The sequence below is a fragment of the Pungitius pungitius genome, chromosome 4, assembly GCF_949316345.1.
Source record: "Pungitius pungitius chromosome 4, fPunPun2.1, whole genome shotgun sequence".
NCBI lineage: Eukaryota > Metazoa > Chordata > Actinopteri > Perciformes > Gasterosteidae > Pungitius > Pungitius pungitius.
Genome location: NC_084903.1, coordinates 12,155,236 through 12,175,386, shown reverse-complemented (window position 1 = coordinate 12,175,386; position 20,151 = coordinate 12,155,236). Strand labels below are relative to the sequence as shown.

Here is a 20,151-nt window from a genome sequence, read left to right as displayed (position 1 = left end):
TGCCATTGTGGATTATGGTTTATGGCTTTTTTCCCACTCAATGTCTTCTTGCTTCTTCGCGGTACATTTTTGTCCACACGCCCCCTGGCGATCCAGAGCATCCTGCAGCGAAAGGTGCCACTCGGTGCCATCCACGGAGGTACGCGCTACCAACAAAGCTTAATGCGCTTAATAAAGTCAATCCCACTTGGATCCTTGTCAGTTCAGTATGCTTGTAAAGTGTAAAGCACACCTACATTTCAAACTAAGAGGCCTGCAGTTGCTAGGTGTGTACATCCGAAAGGCCCCAGGTGATATGAGCTCCAACATCTAATAGACGGTTAACAGTTCAATAAACTACGTAAATGAAAGAAAAGAGTGATACGTTCAAATGTCTCGTGCCTTTTAATCCAAACAAATCTAAGCTTGGCCCCGTTTTAAATGGTATATACTTCAATAAAGAACAGGAGTGCTCTTTTTAAGCAGTGCATTTATACCTAGAAGAAGTCAGAGGACTGTATGCTACACAATAACATGGTAACTGTGTCTACCTTGACTTAAACACTAACAAACCGTAGCACTTAAATTGTACTTATAATGGCACTTTTCTATAACATGTTTTGAAACTGCCTATTTAATGAAAATTGTATTTTCTTGTTATTTGTTCTTCTGAGTTAGTATCTCTATGTGGAAATGCACTTATTGTAAGTCGCTTTGGATAAAAGCGTCAGCTAAATGACGTGTAATGTAATGTAATGTGTATGTGTAGTCCTCACCTTTGCTCTCCAATCTGTGTTTAGTAAACCCACCTCAGGTCTGTTTATTTGACTCTGACTCATCTGACAGCCAGCCAGTGTTCCAGTATTTATGCCATGTGGCATCTGTCTCATGTGATGTAGGCAGACCTCCCCGAGCTCTGAGTTTCTACTCACCCAAGTAGAATGCTGATCATGTTGTGATCCGCGCTAGATCAGCACTGGCCGCTGAGGCTGCCTGTTCTGAAGATGGTATATTGGGCATTTAATAGACATTTAGAATAAATGTTGTTGAGTATATCAACGACAGCAGATAAGTAATTAATTAGACACCTTGGGCTCAGTTGTTGAATTGGGGTCATGTGACCTTTGGATCCTCCGATGAAGGTCACCCCTAAATAGCCTCTCTGCAATGCTTTTGTCCTCATTTTTCGGGAAAGTCTATTGAATTAAACATTTTGTTGTTGCAATCTCTTGTAAAAGCAGGAAGAAAGGTTTGTTCCTTTGTTTGACTTTCCTCCAGAATCTGATGTTAGAAATGTTCAACAGATTTACAGCATCATTTTATGAAATGAACTGTTTTGGTCAGTACTTGAACTGTTTGTCCTTACTTTGCACTCCTAAACCCTTTACTAATAGCTTCTCCATGTTCGTCGTCTTCATGTTGCCATGTTGACAGTCTCGCTTCATTATGTGTGCACTACACATCAGGGACTCTACAGTGTAGAACACCGTACTCCTGTACCAAGCCAGAGGGGATAGTCCTCGTGAAAGGTCACCTCATTGCTTTTGTTATGTTGCACTGTGCTACAAATACATTTTGGGCCTGTTGCAGTATATTGGTTAGTCCCTAAGGGGTTTTTCAACCTATGGCTGCTGTATGGCTGCAGACTTGTGTGAAAAGTGTTGGGTTGTCGATTGCCTTGCCATACCAGGGAAAAGCGGATATGTCATACAAGAGAAGGGCGTTTTGCCCTGAAACATCTTGAAGGGTTTAGATAGACATAAAGAGGAAAAATAATCAAACATTCAGTGTTTTCAAATACACACAGTTAGTTTAGTCCCAGAACACAGTCTTTCAAATGCAAAATGCCATAAATACCATGATGTACTACATGCGGTGTCCGTTTGTAGTGTGCAATCCCACAATCCTGGCAGAGATGAAATATTAGCAAGAGGGTCAAAGTCTTACTGGCAATGTTATGAAGAGGTTATTATGTTCCAATCCAACTACTGTATGAAATAGTAAGTACTTTAAGGGGATCTTCAGTAGCTACGATATTCTTGTCTTTAGTCCAAAGTTCACTTTGCTTTTATCTCTGGTTTGGTTTCAACCAACTTATTAGATCAATGTGTGTGTAGTTGGTTCTCTAAATGTTTCACTTTTATCAACAGCTAGTTGCTGTCTGCATTTTGGTAGGATGCTTTTTTCAAATGTTAAACCAAAATATTGATCTAAAAAGCTCCATGTCGCTAAGGAGCATACTAATAATTCTCTCTGGACTTTTGTGTGTGTGTGTGTGTGTGTGTGTGTGTGTGTGTGTGTGTGTGTGTGTGTGTGTGTGTGTGTGTGTGTGTGTGCAATGCGTGTGTGTAGGGGGTGTATATGAACACAATGATTTACAGCCACTTATTTTATGATCTTATATCAGTCAACAAAAGTTTCTATTGACTTGCACACCTTGTAAAAATAATATCTTGCCTCAATCTTCATACAAAAAACATTTGTAGCTGTGAGGCATTTTGGAGCCCCGTACAATGCTGACCTTTACTTCTATGATCCAACCCAGGCCTTCACTCCGCAGCCAGGAGGGCAGGAAAGGACAGGCTGCAAAGTGTCCTTCGTTTCTATGGAGCCCACAAACTCTCTGATTATGGATTTGCCGAGAAGAGTGTATTGAATTTGGTTAAATTACCTTCATGATGTGCAATATAAACTAACTTTAACGACAAGTAGACAGATGTTGAGCCGCTCAAGAGCAGCCAGTTCCCCATTGATTTTGACCTTTTAGCTTGACAACTGTACAGCTGTAAGCTTCTTGGGCTTTTTTCTTTTTTTTTCTTCTTCTCAGCTTTAAAAGGCAGCTTTGTGAATTTGATACGTAAAGTAGAAATAAGGAGCCACAGAGAGCCAGCGTTGGTCTCTTTAATTGTAAATGATTTACTAAACACACAATTTCCGTCTCTTCTCACTGCTCTTTGTGTCTGTCTCGCTCTCTCTACTTCCCTGTGAACTCTTCCTCCCACTGCGCGCCTCTGATGGATGGCGTTTGTGTTCACATGCTTGTTATTGGCCAGAGCTGCAGGGCTCAGGCGTTAGGTCGTGTTTATGAGAGGAGCTTGCACTGATTCCATGATAAAACCAGATGTTCCCTTACAAGGCATCGAGCCTCCCTCATGGAGCTCTCATGTCCATATCAGGTATAACCTTCCTGTTGCACTCAGGTCTGCCAGCCTCCAAACTACAGCTTGGTCTTGGGCTCCACACTGGTCAAAAACCGGTTGCGTGTGAAGGACATGCATGACAAGAAATAGACTAAGCCACAATATGCTGAGAATATGGACTTTGTGATTTAAAGCAATTAGAACAAATTACTAACAAATAATGCACAATATTACATTAAAAAAAAGAGAAAGTGTAGCTTATTTGCACATTTGACAAGTTGCAAACTGTGTGTGCAGCAGTTCTGCTTGATCAATTTTCTGACCTCAAGTCCATTCATGTCCCATTAATCTACTAATCGCTTCAGCACTGAATTATACGTAAGCAAACAGCCTAAATTGTGTCTGTGTGTACAAAATAAAATTTGCGGAGTAAAGACCCAGTGGATTGATGCCGTCCGGGACTCAAACTCATAGCAAACGATCGTAAACAACCTTGGATAAAATGTATGGAACAAAAAGCCATGCAACCAAAAATGATTAAAACACCTGTGTGCACGATGTCTTGGACAGTGAAGCCATCTGGTGCAGAGCCCCCTGGGCACAATTTCAACAAAAAACATTGCCACTGAGATCACCTCAGTCCTCTTGCATATTTTTATTATACGTATTGAAAAGAGCTGGTTGCAAACCGAATGTGCTGATAACAGTGGAGGGAAATACTGATGTAAGCAAAGGGAAACCAGACATAGAGACCCATGAAATGTGGTTATGTGTTTTAACTTAATAAACAGCTGCTTATATGTTTTGTGATGACACAGGAGGCCCTCGCCAGGCTGTGTTTGTACTCTCTGTGCGTCATAAGGTCAATGGTCCTTTTAATAATTACTTGTGTTAACACTGGGTGAGCCCGGGATATTTATGAACCTGAAGATCTGCAAATCAATGTCAGCAGAAAGGACTTTGTGAAGTACTGTTCAGTATTTACACTTGGGCTCTCTGCCACCACTCTCCAAAGGTCATATATTCCTATATTCTGGTGGCTATGGATCGCTGCGTTACAGGTCAACAAGAAAATCTAAGTTTTGATGAAATGTAACTTGCATTGATGGCCTGCAGTCCAGACTGCCTGCAACTATTTATAGGGGCATGATTTGCTGAGTGATTTCCAGGAAATGTAGGGCCAGTCATCCATGGATTAAATCCCTTTATGTGGAAATGTTTTTGTTATGTAAAATTGTAATCCTAAAGGTTTCTCAATTGACTTGATTTGGGGCCAGTCTGTTTGCCTTCACTAACTTGAAAAAAACAGTTGTATTGCTTCAATGTTTTTTTATTATCAAGTTGAATTATATATAAAATGTCTGTCTTTTCTGATTTTCTAGACAGCGCACTGTGACATTAGATTATAGGAAGGAAAAGATGCATGTTGTCAGTCAAAATACAATTGAATGTGTCTTTCTTTTCATGGTTTTGTATTTCTTAGAAACACGGCAGGTGGTGTATAGGCTGTATTTTGCCAGCATGGGTAGCTGCCCACTTAGTTTGTGTGTTGTGTAGAACCGGAAAGTTAAGGGTCGTTTGACGATGAAACAGACCTTTATCGGAAAAACGTTTGTGATCGATGCGCTACGGTTGACTTACTGTTTGTAGCATTGACTCACTTTCTCTGTGTGAGTCACGCTGACAGTTAAAATGAGGGATGTGTCTGGTTTTAAGCTACATATCTGTAGCCATATCTCTACATCAAAGTAACCTCTTAACATTCAGTTCCTCTACATTTCAAAAGTGTCAATGCGACTCGTGCCCTTGTCTGTTGTTGGTGTTTTGGATGGATCTTGTGATCCACAATCAGTGTTAAAATAATACCATTTCCTAGCGATCATATTTAGTACTAGTACTAGTATTAGTACCTTGCATTTAACATTTTCTACGCCACTTTTGTTGTACAAAGTAGCTGCTGCCCCATTCTTTTGCAAAAGGCTCCATTATGACCTCTTTGGTTTTCCTCCCATTGCTGTGCATGTACGAGGCAAGTAGAGGGAGTCATTTTAATCCTCTCTGTGCATCCCTGAACTCATTGGTAACAAGAGCGCTTTGCTGAGAGACGTCCAGGTCCGTCCAGAATGGGTTGGAGAATCCTTTTGCTCTTCATCTGCTTGTTCCACATGATGATCTCTTAATGCATTGTCTCCAACACTATGCAACGCAAATTAACACAATAGGTTGAGTAGCGCGAACAGATGAGGATAAGTGGCTCATTTCTTTAGGTCTGATATATTGCCAGGGGCAAAAGTTTCATGAGGAATTACAGTATATGCACTAACTCGGCTGGCTGTAAAATGCAGGTTGACGCAAATCCATGTCACGCAATATCTACTGGTTTCATGTAAAATCCAAACCATAAAAAATCTAGCGTGGTAAAATGTTATTATTATTGAATAGCCTTTGGTTAAATAATATGGCTCAAACCATGCCAGTCAACTTTATTTTTTGCATCTCTTTGTGCTGGATGTCAAAGTTATCTAAGGTCAAATGAGAGAAGCAGAACATCTGACAGTGTGGAAGGTCTGCTGGGACCATTTACTATCTCTTGAACGAGGACACACCTGCAGCCTCAGAGTGGCCTCAGGGATATTTAGTCTTTCCTTCCCTCCCTGAGCTTTCAAGTGTATTTCTCCATAGCCTCCTCAATTCATCCTACACCCATGCTTTGGCTTCAGAAACTCCAGTACTTTTAGACCTGTGTGTCTTTTTTTTCCCTCCATATTGGTCTTCCACCAATGCTGGAAAGCAACCATGATGACCATGCTGAATGTCTGATGAAAACATGTCAATTCCATTTCCGTGCAGGGTTATATTTCTTCCTCTTCACTGTTTCTGTCAACCTCATTTCAGTCCATCTGCTTTTTTTTCTGGGGACACAGCTGGCTGACATATTCACAGCAGCCAGGAAGCAGACTGCAACTGCTATCTTCCCCACTTCAAAAGAATAAATGAGTGTATGTGTGTCTATAGGCTTCAGACAAAACTTGACTAGTTCTCACATCTCACAAAATATCTCATTACACTTCTTTGCCTTGCTTATGATTTTGATAGCTAAATTGGAGTGCACAACATTGCGAATCCAATGCAAAATTGAGGATGTGAGTTATGCACTGTAACTCCAGACACTATTGGTATTGGTGCCCTCCCTCTGAGAGCTGTCGCTATCCATCGTGTTTACAGTTTTTTGCCCATCCCGAATACTGAGAAATGTCTAACTGCATTTACTCAACACAGAAAACCTTTTACAAAGAATGTCATCCATTAACTTTCAACAGTTCGTAAAACACTTCTTGGAATGTAATCATTCATTCAAGGTGGCCACCTTGTTGTCTTCCTGCAGCACATGTCACGTAACCTAAGGCTACACAGACACTAGTAGCTGGTGCTACGTCGTGCATTAGAGGGTTTCTCTTATCACACGGCATATGTGTCCCTCTGATTCAGAGAACATATTTAGTGCTGACCAGCCCTAAACCATCGTTGGCCTCTAGCGTTTAGACAAGCAGGGCAGGTGATTCCGCGGCTCTTTGCGGCTCTTTTTTTGTCACTTTTGTCACAACATTCAATTTCCTCAGAACCATTTAGCCATAGTAGCCGTAACAAGCGACGACTCACCTCAAATACAAAGAAGAAATGTGTTTTTCCGCTTACCTGTAGTGCTATTTATCAATAATGTTTTGGATATATCGGCTGTAGAGATTTGTGCCTTGAGCCAACTAAAATGGGACTCGGCCTTTGGAGCTCAAAGTCCCCTGAAAACCGAACTGCTTCTGTCTTCTTCTGTTTCTGTCCTGAACTACAGTTCCTACAGGAAACAGGCTTACAACAAGGTATGTGTATTATTGAGTAATAAAGGTCATGGCCTCTGGAGAGTTCCATTATGGTCCCATTATGTTTAAGACAAGGCAGACATCAAATGCCATGTGGTTTACAAATGAACAGATGGGGTCATACCTAATTCTACCGATGACACCAATAGACGCCGGCCTTTGCTGGGCCGACGCTGAGCAACACCAGGCCAGTGAAGTGGTAGATGAGTGTGAAAGGGAGGGATGACACTTTGCACAAGCTCCTTTCCCGAGTCAAAGAATTTTCCATGGTCCTGCCAGGTTGCCCCGACAACACTGGTGACAGCCATAGGCGGACTAGCCATCTGGAGTACCAAGAGTTTTCCCGTTGGCCTTGTTGACCCGTGGGGCTGGAGGCGAGCCAAGCAGCCCGGATTCAAAAAGATTTGAACACGTCTCCGGTTTGGAAGATTTTCTGACTGGAGGAAGAATTTTATTTCTTCAAATATTTTACTGGTTACTTCATATTTTTGTCATCTGCCAACTAAGTCTGATTCGATACATTGTTTGAACCATTCAACAAAGGGTGTCAGATTACGCTCTGCATTATTTGTATAAAAAAGGCTGCTAGATTTCAACAGAAAATAATATTATCAGTTATTTAAAAGGGATGTATTACAAACCAGTTTTTAAATGAATGGATTCATGTTATGTTAATTTTTGAGTGCTTTTTAAATCCTACAATACATTCATTTCATTATTTGCTTTTTTTACTCCATAAATTATAACCGACCGTAAATGTTACACATTAAGCCGTATCTTCCAGCCATAAATGTCCCTCTGCTTACCCGGGGTCGGCTCGCGGTGGCAGCGGGCCCATCTGGCTGAGCCAGACTTCCCTCTCACCCACAACATTTCCCAGCTCGTTCTGGGGGGATCCCGAGGCCTTCCCGGGCCAGCTGGGACATAAAATCCATGCAGCGTGTCCTCGGTCTTCCCCGGAGTCTCCTACCAGTTGGGCGCGCCCGGAAAAACCTCCAGTGGGAGGCGCCCAGGAGGCGTACTGGTTAGATGCCCCGAACCACCTCACCTGACTCCTTTCGACGCAAAGGTGTAGCACCTCAGCTTCCTTTATCTCAATATTGACACGAAAGGAACTGCCGTATTTTATTGTAAATGAATGTTTACAATGTTTATAATGTGCATGAAATGTAATCAACGTTGGGTCAACAGTTCAGAGACTATTTCTCTGATCCCAGTCTGCATCTCCTTCAGTCAGCTCAGCTGCTGGTCTGCCTGCGTTTACCTGCCAGAGTCTTGGCACAGCGTGCTCTACAGGCCCAGCCATATTCTGGCAGATCAAGCCATGTCTGACCTATGGGACAAACACACACACTCACACACACACACTCACACACACACACACAGACAGACAGACAGACAGACACATGCTCGCTCTGCAGTCCTCTCATCTGGTTAACTCTCTTTCCTTAACAGGCTTAAGAGAATCAAGCCAGCCTGCCTTCCTTTCCCCTCTCTCTATCAGCTCTTCTTCCTGTGCGTGTTTTCAGAGCGAGAGCCCAGCCCTCATTAGCGACGTGTGCATGTGCAAGTGGGCTGCTGACGTTGTGTGTGTGGTGTGTGTGCGTGTGTCGCCGCAGACTGACGTCAGCAGGGCCCTGCTTCTCTCCATACCAATGGCAGTCTGCCTCATTGATACCTTTTCTCTGTCCCCCACACTCTTATTAGCGTGCTTTTATCATTTCTAGCACCTCTCACACCACAGAGCCAAGCTAAAATGACACGCGGGTGTGACAACTGGCCGTTGACTAGCTCGCACAGGTTTATGACTCCTGTTCAGAATATTTACGACTTGTGTTAAATAACAGTGTGTGTGTGTGTGTGTGTGTGTGAGAGAAGGGTGGTGTAGTGTTATTTTGATGTGTATATTTCCTCAGTGCGTGTTTGATTGTGTGTGTTAATTCTGGGCACCGATATAGATGCTGGACTCAATAAGCTGCATTGGATATTTTTGTCAATGGGGCCAATGTATTAAATTAAAGTTTATGTGTCTATAGGTTTGAGACTGAAATTCTAATCTCTGTTTTGACCAATATTGTTCTGCGGTTATTGCTCATTTTGAAGGTATTTATCTGTTTTGGGAGTGAAAAAGCTAGATGTGTGTTTGTTCATGCATAATTATTTTTAATTGTAGTTTTATCTACATTACATACTGTTGAGTATTAATGAATATGGTATCATTATTTATTGTTATACATATCATAATATATCCCATTTTAATGAATATATTTGAGTGGTAAAATGGTAGAAAAAGTAGTACAAATAGTAATGTACCTCATTGCACTGGATTTCTACATTGTTTGTCTAAAAAATGTAGCAAACTGTTTTAGAGGTCTTGTGCGTCTGCATGTGTGCAGGTCTCAGCTGTTGCGTGCCCTCATGTCATGTTTTCATAACATTGCTAGGGAAAATGTTCATTGAACAATTCTAATCCCATGACTTGCAGAAGGCCCTCACTGTAAACAAGTTGTCACTTGGTGCATGCTGTGATGGTGCTGGTTGGGCCCCCATTCAGCGCCGTGTGTCCGGGCAGGCAGGACATGGATGTTTACGTTGTGCACAGAATGTGCCATTACACCCCGTGAAGAGTGGTGCAGACGGATTGTACACAAACTACCCTGCATTGTGTGACCCACTGAAGACTAGAAAATAGCGCTAAACACCTTAGGTTGAGTGAGGTGAAAAGTGTAGATCGTGTTTATTTGTGTCTACGTTTACTTTTTAAAATCTCTGTCTGACATATAGTTCTATGTCCTTAACTCTCCACTCAATAGCATTTACCCATCTCCCTCTCCATTTTAGCCCTACTGCATCTCTCTGTAAACAAGCAGAAGGCCAACAACTCCGTCCTCCGGCCGTCTCCCGCCATCCCGTTGCCATGGTGTATGGAGCATTGTTTCCTGGCCTCTAAGTCAGGTTGCCATGGCAGTGCTTATTTGCCATATTAAATGTTTGGAAGCATTGTACAGAGTGTGAGGACAAACACCCAACATCCCACTTTGGTACATGAAACAATGATTGGGGGAGATTGAATGGATCTCTTTATTAAACATAGCTTACGCAGTGTACGTGTCACTTAGTAAAACACCGCTGGATAAGTATTCCTAAAAGTCTTCCTCTATACACGTGCGTATGAGAGCGCATTTAAACTTTTAGCTTTAAAGATGGAATCCTTAAATATAATGGATTTGTTTTACTGAATACCATCTTTAAGTTCTTGGCATTTCTGAATTACATTACATCTAATTTAGCTGATGCTTTCATCCAAAATGAATATGAACAAATTATTAATCAATTGAGATATATTTTTAGTTATTGATGTGCATTGATTAATCCTGAAAATACAATGATGATTGAAAGAAAGACATGTGATGTGTGTGTTTTTAAGTGTGTGTGAAGCCGGCTGTCTCTCCCCCGTGTGGTGGGAGGTGAGACTGCACGCTTGCTCTCAAAAATAAATACATTGCAGACTGATATATTTCTATCCATTAAAACACTGTAGCTTATATTATATAGTTTATATATATATATTATATATTCCATTATATTATATTTTATTGAATATGTATTTAAAAGCATTTAATATATATAAATACATGTATAATATATTTGTCTATCTGTCGCGCATCAAGTGACAGATTCATCACTTTTATCAACTTCATTGCAGTCAAAAGGGATTTTAGTGCTTCCGGAATGTGCATAGATGACTAAATTAAATGCCCTTGTTAGGAAAATCAATAAATACGAAAAGTATAATTGGACTGTGTGGCAAACCTAGTTAGTGCTATCAAAGCTAATCATTTCTGTATTTATACTTGAGCCACAGGATTCAGTTGTCCGAGCCCCTGCAACTTTGTGTTACACAGCTTGCAGCAACTCTGACTGTCCACGACTGCAACCTGCATGCGTGAAAGCTCCCGTTAGCTTACCTACAGATAGCGCTGGAGCGCTGCCAATTGACGTAGTTTGAGCCAGATAAAATCTCACAGCTTCCTTGTAGATGCACTGGTGGCTTCAGCCGTTAGATTTTCTTGTTTTGCCTTCAGTGAAAGGCCATCTGTGTGCTGTGTCTGAAGGCATTGTGCATTAGAATACCTGCAGTAGCGAGTGCATTGTGTGGTGCGAGAAGTCCTCAATGTAAACTGTTAGCACACTGTGTGTTTAGATAACAGGTAGAATAGACCAACAGAAGCTGACCTGCCGGTGCCCTCACTGAAAAGTGACAGGACAGGCTGCTAATAATGGAGCCTGATCTCTTTCTATGTAAATACGGTTCCTATTCTGTGTTATGCACAATAAACATAATTTGCAATTTGTGTGTCTCTCTTTTGTCTTTCAGATGATCTTGTGGGACTGGGATCTGAAGCACTGGTACAAACCACAGTATCAGGTCAGTACTCGTGTTTATTTAAGTTTTGTTTAAACTAAGCTACCCGGTGTGGTTCGCCCAAGTGACACACCGACAGTACAGGTAGAAGCCGTCTATTATTCACCTTCATCACGCTCCGTTCTCCTGCTGACATTTTTGATGACGCGTAACACAGATATGTGTTAAAGCTGGCGTACAATAGCCTTGGCATTCTTCTCATGCCACATGTTTTATCTTATTCAGACATTCTTTGTCTTGTTTGAACTATTTGCGTAATCCAACAAAGAATTTAGCTCCCACAAACTAAAAATCCCTGTTTGCTCCTGTTATGCAGAGCCAAACATGAAAGGATACATGAAACCTGCCCTGAATAACTCAAGGATTAAACCTGTTTGTGCTACAATGCTATGGGGTTTATGAGATTTCGCTCTAGATATTAGAATAGCACTATGGTTTTCATATGGGCACTAGAAACAATGAAATACTTTGATCCCTGCAAACCCCAACATCTTTTTAAATTAGTGGTACATTGCCAACGCTGTCCTCTGTCAGTGACCTGGTGCATTCCGGCAGGAGGTCACACAATCGGGATCCGACTACTTTTAAACGTGGCGGACTGAAGTCGCCGCTCTGAATAATGCGTGTGATGCTCATGGCAGGGTGCAGTGAGCGGCAACGGCGTGGATCTGTCAGTCATCAACGAGGCCAGGAACCTGGTGTCGGACCTACTGATGGATTCCTCTCTGACGCCACCCACCGTCTCTGCCCTGCGCAGCATCTCCAGCCTCATGGGGACGTTTTCGGGCTCATGCCGCCCCAGGGTCAACCCCTTCACCCCTTTCCCAGGCTTCTACCCCTGCGATGAGGTGGAGGACTCTGTGGAGAGGAGCGAAAGGAAAACCATCAAGGTGGGTGAAAGCACTCGGACAGCACCTCAATCTAGCATGGATACATAAAGAGATGAGTACCGTAAATTACCAACTATAAAGCACGCCTGAATATAAGCCGCACCACCTACATTTAGAACAAAAGATGTTTACATATATAAGCCGTACCGAGTTCTTCACATTGCTGTCTCCGACGTCTCACCATTGATTCATTAATGGAAAGTTTACGTGGGGAAACTGTAGCACCTTATAGTTTGAATTTACGGTAATTCAATTCAAAAAGTACCCGGAGAGTCATAGTGTCCAAACATAGGAAACAGTAGTGTCTTTTGTAAGAGAGGATTGTACAGCTTTGGAAAGTCATCAGAGCGACGGTAAATAACTGAACTACACCATTCACATACTAGATCAGCCAGATGTTGTGTTATTTTGCTAGATGGCGTCGCTTTGTAGCAAACACAGTTTACACATATTGACCATATGACCCTGTGTTTGTATGTTGCTTTGTTTGTATGCTGGCTCTATTATGAATGTGGCTCAAGTTCAGAAATGCTCGCCGCTTTTTGATGTGATAGTGTTGTTTATGTAGCATGACCCGCACCTTCAGTTTGTCTTCCTTCTTCCATCAGGGTTTGAGCAGCAGAAACAGCCTCCCCACCCCTCAGCCCAGGCGGAGCTCCACCTCCTCCTCGTGCTCAGCACTCTCTTCTCTCGACTCGGCCTCTTTACGCTGGGAACGCAACAATGGCAAGAGACCCCACCCTGAACTCAACCTGACCAGGTACCAACAAATACACAGCTAGAAACACACAGAAGAAGAAATATAGCCTTTTGTTTTAGTTTGAAGCCGCTTGTGTGACACTGAGGTTGAGAAGTGAAATCATTGGACAGACCAGACCCTGCTACAAAGAATCTTTAAATGCATTATTGGAATTGATTAAAAGTGTTTTTGTTTCTACAAATACCCAAATGTACCTTTTTAGCCCCGTGTGAGTTTCATCTTTCAGAGGGAAACCAAAAGCAGGAGGCGCTGTTAGCACATCATTGTGATTTCTCTAGTTTGAGTGATTATTAGAACAGAATTCAACACTTTTAGGGAATGTCAATAATTGTACACAAGAGAATCGAGAATAGAGAGAAAGTCAGAGAAAATGAATGCAACGAATCGATTACCTAGCACTGGATTTAATCAAACAATAAACTAGATTTGGACCAAGGGGGGTGTAGTTTCTGTATGTCTCCACAGGGGGGAAGTAGAGACTAAATATTTGGTTAGTATAGAGCTTCTTTGAGTATAAGAGGATCAAAGACCTTAAGTATTCCTTATGTTACCATCTTTCTTTGCTAAAGGGCTTTGAGTCAAAGATGTTTTTTTTTCATATATACATGTTTGAGCTCCATTTGAACACGTTTGTTTTTCTCTCCAGCTCAGGGCTGTCTAACGGGCCCAATCCAAACCTGCTCACCATTCCCAAGCAGAGGTCTTCCTCGGTTACTCTCACCTACCATGCTGGATCCAGGAGAGCAGGTGACACTCCTCCGAGACGACACGTGGATAAATTGCTCGTGATTTGATTATATTACACATCATCTCAAACCAATCTCCTTTGGTCCTGTCCAGGCGCTTCTCTCAGCCCGAGCCCCGCTTCCTCACCCAGCCACAGTCTGCTCACAGCAGGCGCAGGTTCTTTGTCGACCTCCGTCACTCGATCACCTGTGGAGTTCCCAGACACTGCTGACTTCCTGACCAAGCCGAGTGTCAATCTCAACCTGCACAAGCCCTCGGGATACACCCAAGGGCTTGTGGGTAGCGCCCCCTTTCCTCTGTGCAACAGGTGAGACCTGCAGCGCTGAAGGGACATTTCATTGTGCATTTTTTTCTTCATTTGGTCACATGTGCGATTCGTTGTGTCCATTCTAGTTGTGGTCGTCAGATGCTCAAGGGAGGTTCTGGAGGTGAGACGGGTGAATCCTATCAACCCTTTATCAGCGAGGCTCAACGCAGGCGCTCAGGTACAATCAACTACATTTGTTACAGTAAAGTGTGAGTTGGCGTGGTGGCCGACGGTGGTGCTGGAGATTAAAAGATAAATACTCCTGAAAGCATTCTACAGAGTTAACGTTGCCCTGTGCTGGACAAAGACAGACCGAGGTGAATGCAATCACGTTATTCTGTGATCGCAATGTATTCATTTCAATTGAATAAGGGTTTAAGAAGGGATGCAAGTGTATGATGCAAGTGTGCGTGCTTTGTGTCCGTGTGCTCATTGCTTCCTGTACTTTGGGGATGCAGCGGGTGAAGGGTTTGACTTCACAGGGGAGCCTCTTATCAGGGAGGAGAGCCTGGAGGGGGACGCGTCTGGGGATGTCGCAGAGGACCAGCGGTCGGCAGAGGAGGAGAAGGAGAAGAGCTCCAGCAGAGACCAGCTGACTCAGGAGTCAGAGGTGTGCTTGATCAGAGAGTTTCAATCTGATTGTTCACTGCAGAACAGCTGAAGGACAATCAATCCCTTTGTCCTGTTATTAGTACAATTCTTTCAACTACAAATGCCTATCAGACAGCTCATACTTTTATCTGGACTTAATTACAATGATTATGCATGTCGAAACACCATTTATATTTCAGAACACCAAATCTCAATGGAAACAATACTCATTCCAATTTCTACAGGGTGAGAGGGACTTCCGACTAGATCCTATGCTGGAGGACCATGAGGCTCTCATGGAACGGATGAATACCTGGAACTTCCAGATATTTGACCTGGTGGACAGAACAGGAGGGAAGAGCGGAAGGATACTCAGCTACGTTAGTACAATACGCACAAACCAGTCATCTCCTGTCGCTGCAGCAGTTTGTCTTTTAATCTGAGGACCTGTCCACTCTTTTAACAACAGACAAAAGTTATTTTGAACTGGATATAATCAACATGGCAGCTTTTAGTGTCTACTGGAAGAAGCTTTAGCATTTAGTCTGACTTTGATGCAAATATGCCAAATATGAATTATTTCAGTAAGTGCAAATAGTGTCCCCTTTTTGCTGCAAATGACATATCTGCACAGGTAGTGAACTCCTTGTCCTTGTATAACGATGTGCATGAAGGTATGTCAATATTCCAGGGGACCTGGGGGCAGCTGGTTGTGATCTGATTGGTGTTTCAGGAAAGCTGGCTTGTGTTTCCCCAGGTGACCTACACCCTTTTCCAGGATACCTGTCTGTTTGAAATTTTCAAGATCCCTGTGAGGGAGTTCATGACATACTTCTGTGCTCTGGAAAGTGGCTACAGGGACATTCCCTGTGAGTATTTCACCAGTGTAGTTTTCAAGATATTCTGACATCATTTTCTGTGTAGGCCCAGGTCGTTCATTGTGGTGCCATTGTGCAGCCAAGAAAAAGTGCAGTTTTAGTTATCCACAAAGTACCTAGAATTTCAAGTGAGTGCTGGTGCGCTGTACATTGTACAATAGACTAATTAAAGTATTATGGTTACAGATCATAACAGGGTCCATGCTACTGATGTGCTCCATGCTGTCTGGTACCTGACCACTCGACCAATCCCTGGGTTCCAGCAGATCCACAGTGAGCATGTGACAGGAAGTGACACAGGTGGGCTCATACACTCACTGCTCATAGACACAGCTGTTGAGTCATTTATGGACTACAGGCTACAACCTGGACACATGGCTGCACAACAATCTTCTCAGGCTAAATGCATGGTTTGCATTCTGTAATATATGCGTTTCAGCCATATGATTTCAGCCAGGGTTGCACATCTTAGTTGACTCTAGTCTCTCGTCACATGTATGCACTAGAGCCTGCACACAGTCAATTTCCTGAGTAGATTTCCCTGGTCTCAGTAATACACGTTTTTAAAAAATAAACATGGAGGGTTTTTTTACTTTGGAAATGGATTTTTTTGCACACAGTATTCAAATGTGTTTATAAACCTTTTTGTCATGGGAAATGTAGTCTCTGACTTTGACGACTAACACGGAAGCTAACAGAACAGCTGCCATTTAATAAGAAGGGACCAAAGGAAGGGAATGATACAATGTCCGGGATGTAAGAAATTAAGTGAATAAATGAAAGTATTGTGTATATTTTACTCTATGACCATAACCCCCTTCCTTTTTTAATACAGTCCAATACCTGCTTAGATTAGAGAAGAGATCACTTCAGTTTTCATCACTGCGACATCCATTGAGATCCATTTTGTTGTCGTGTTGCAGATTCAGATAGCGGGATCTCTCCGGGCAGGATATCCTACGCCTCCTCCAAAAGCTCCTCCATTTCAGATGACAGCTATGGCTGCCTGGCCTGGAACATACCCGCCCTGGAGCTAATGGCCCTTTATGTAGCAGCTGCAATGCACGACTATGACCATCCCGGTCGCACAAATGCCTTTCTAGTAGCCACTAATGCATCTCAGGTATCCTGCAGCATTTATTTCTACTTGGAAGTGTAGTAGAATGTATTGACAAATGTATTGAAGCTCACTAGTACACACCAGATATCCTAAATAATGGTTCCTTTTGTCAAATGACATGTAACCACAACTGTAACTGATGGAGTTAAGTTATTGGTTGTCACACTAGTTTCCAAACTGGCCAGGTTGAATGTTAAACTGTTTTTACTGCTCTCCAAAAGTGCTTTCTTTTAACATTTCTATTACACCGTACGTGCACTATTATTGCCGTTGTCCAAGCTTTACAAAGGACAAAAATACACAATAGTGTCTGTGTATATTAATGAAAAGATAAGCATTTAGGACCGTACTCTACTAAGTTTACACCCCCAGGGTGAGGGACACTGCTTGCACTACAGGAAGTCAACTATCCGCACTGACATCTTGTCCCTGATACTAGCCTTGTGTACAAACACACAACACAAAATAACTGCAAATTTTCATCATATATCAGATGAACTGCACTGCACACAGCCAGTTGATCCCCATTGTGCTCCTTCACTGTGGTCAGCCATTTAAATAAGGGTTGAAAAGGTTAACCGAAAGCCCCTGTTTAAATATTGTATTTTCTCAACATGACCACTGATAGCACTCACACTGTCTGGGTTTTGTAAGTCCCAGGAAAGCTGGTTAAAAGAAGCGACAGGGAACCCTGAACCTATTGATTGCTGGGGAGCCCATGTGTTATCTCATGTCCTCATAACTACTTTTAACCTGTCTATTTCCTCAGCTATACTTGCGTTTTGAGCCAGTTACATTAAAACCTTCATAACCAAATACCCTCATACTCTCATTTACTGAGTTCTTGCTATTTTTAAAAACCATTACAACTTGTGTAACACAGATGCAGACATATTATGCAAGCACATTTATTTTTAGAGTAATTTTAGGGGGAATTGTGTGCCATCGTTGCCCTCTCTCACCACTTGGCTTTTCTGTGCTGTGGGCTGCAGGCGGTGCTGTACAATGACAGGTCGGTGCTGGAGAACCACCACGCTGCGTCTGCCTGGAGCCTCTACCTGTCCCGGCCTGAGTTCAACTTCCTGGTCAACCTGGATCATGTGGAGTTCAAGCGGTTTCGCTTCCTCGTCATCGAGGCTATTCTGGCCACAGACCTCAAGAAGCACTTTGACTTCCTGGCCGAGTTCAATGGCAAGGTCAGATGTGAGATGAGTTACATGTGCAGAATAGATCATTATCTATTCATTGAAACATTAATATCTGACAAAAATATAAATGTTTGTTGATTGAAACATTAGGATGTTAGGTAACCATTCAGTTAATACGCAGCATAATGGATGCAGGAAAAATCAGTTCATGATTTGTATGAAGACATCCATCTTTGTTTGTTAACAGGTGAATGATGTGAACAGTCCAGGAATTGATTGGACCAATGAGAACGACAGGATGCTAGTGTGCCAAGTGTGTATTAAGCTGGCAGACATCAATGGTCCGGCCAAAGTTCGTGACCTGCACCTGAAGTGGACGGAAGGCATCGTCAATGAATTTTATGAACAGGTACAGACCGCACAGATTTGTTTTCATTCATTCATCTTTATCTTTAGCATTCTTACTTTGGAAAAAGTCTTCAACCTTTTATTTTCGGATTGTCTGGTAATCCTTCGGGTCTGTTCTCATGAACCTACTATGCGGGTAACGGCTTTACGTTAAAGAAATCCCCTTCCCAGCACAAACGCCTCCAGAGAAAACACATATCTGACACCTAAACAGCAAAGAAAGGAAAGACTCATTATATTAGTGAGATATTGCTCCCTGTAGTTTTATTCAAAGCAATTTAAATAATGACGATTACCAGTCAACGGAGGACCTTTTATCTCAGACTTTATTGTCCCGCATGGGAAACTAATGAAAAACAAACAGATATTTCTAACTAGGTGTAAAGTAGTCTTTTTGATCTCCAGGGTGATGAGGAGGCTAGGTTGGGACTACCCATCAGCCCCTTCATGGACCGCTCCTCTCCACAATTGGCAAAGCTACAGGAGTCCTTCATCACTCACATTGTAGGACCCCTTTGTAACTCCTACGACGCCGCTGGCCTGCTTCCCGGCCATTGGATTAATGAAGAGGGGTCGGATGAAGACAACGAGGATGGGCAGGTGGACACAGACACAGATGAAGATGAGGAAGATGAGCTGGAGGATGAGCTAGCACCAAGTAAGACACTGTCAGCTTTGATGTCTGATTTACCTTGTAAAAACAGATCTTTATAAACAGTTCTTTGCCTTTTCTCTATTGCAGAAAGGAGGAAGAGCCGCCGCAGGTTGTTCTGCAGCATCATGCAGCACCTGACGGAGAATCACAAGGTGTGGAAGAAGACCATAGAGGAAGAGGAGAAGAGCAAAGAGCAGCCGGACGGCCTCCTCCCCATCCTGCCGGCCAGCCTGCCAACCTCCCCGTCAGATGACATCCAGGTCATCCAGGAGGAGGAGGAGGGAGAGGAGCGTCAGTAGCATTGGGAACGAAGGGAAGAACAGAGACGCGCGAGGAAGAGGAGGAGAGGCTGTACAAGGACATGGGTCCCTCAACCACCTGCCTTTCTACAACATAAACACACGTGAGACATACAAACAGTTGACAAATGCATATAAAACACACTTTACTTCCTCCCTCTTTCTCTCTCTCTTGCGCTCTTTCTCTCTCTCTTTCTCACACAAATACACACATTCACACTCACAATCACACACACACACACACACACACACACACACACACACACACACACACACAAACACAAGAAATTCACTGTGCAGACACTCAGATGCTCAAGCAGTCACATTGTTTTTGGAGAAACAAAAAGGCCTTACTACTGTGAGCGGATCCTTGCTGCAACGGTGGGAGTCCAACTCTTATGCACTTTCACCCCTTGGAGAGTCAAGTGCACCCAGAAAAAAAAAAGCACCAGAGCTGAGGCGCAAAAGGTGCAGAAGAAGAAGAGTGTGAACAGGGTCCAGCATTGACTTTGCCCCCTTGGTGACCTGGCTGTGATGCTGCCTTGAATACAAAGCGCTTACACCTCCCTTAGGTACAAAACAATTACTGTCTATTTAAAAATGAACGATGGAGAAATAAGGAAAGATAATGAAGCAAGCAACACCATGAAGTGATAGATACCCTTTACCAAAGCAAACCATTCAAACACAGAAAGACAAGAGACTGAGACTGTTTCAGCCTCAATGTCAGGTATATTTTTGAATTATATATATATGTATATGTGTGCGTGTATATATGTATATGTGTATGTATATGTATACATACACATATATATATTTATGATATATATATATATATATATTTAAATATATCAAATGTGCCTGCCTGATGGTTAAATGAGTCCATATTGGCTTGTGTAGTTCTCTCTCCTTGCTGGCGACACAAAAC

The 20,151-nt window shown here is 42.6% G+C and overlaps 1 protein-coding gene across 2 annotated transcripts in view; it reads left to right on the top strand.

Moving 5' to 3' along the window:
- pde3b (phosphodiesterase 3B) overlaps positions 1–19,482 on the top strand; it is a 30,601-nt gene extending 11,119 nt beyond the window's left edge. Inside the window, exons 2-16 of one of the 2 annotated variants that reach the window (XM_037484477.2) lie at positions 11,373–11,423; positions 12,062–12,310; positions 12,919–13,070; positions 13,717–13,817; positions 13,911–14,124; positions 14,211–14,302; positions 14,583–14,734; positions 14,916–15,095; positions 15,473–15,584; positions 15,780–15,893; positions 16,517–16,716; positions 17,706–17,909; positions 18,109–18,270; positions 18,675–18,927; positions 19,012–19,482. In XM_037484477.2, the coding sequence (XP_037340374.2) occupies positions 11,373–11,423; positions 12,062–12,310; positions 12,919–13,070; positions 13,717–13,817; positions 13,911–14,124; positions 14,211–14,302; positions 14,583–14,734; positions 14,916–15,095; positions 15,473–15,584; positions 15,780–15,893; positions 16,517–16,716; positions 17,706–17,909; positions 18,109–18,270; positions 18,675–18,927; positions 19,012–19,223 (2,448 nt within the window). In that variant the 3' untranslated portion in view covers positions 19,224–19,482. The remainder of the gene's footprint in view (positions 1–11,372; positions 11,424–12,061; positions 12,311–12,918; positions 13,071–13,716; positions 13,818–13,910; positions 14,125–14,210; positions 14,303–14,582; positions 14,735–14,915; positions 15,096–15,472; positions 15,585–15,779; positions 15,894–16,516; positions 16,717–17,705; positions 17,910–18,108; positions 18,271–18,674; positions 18,928–19,011) is intronic. The other variant, XM_037484488.2, reaches the window with a different exon arrangement.
- The last annotated feature ends 669 nt before the right edge of the window (positions 19,483–20,151 follow it).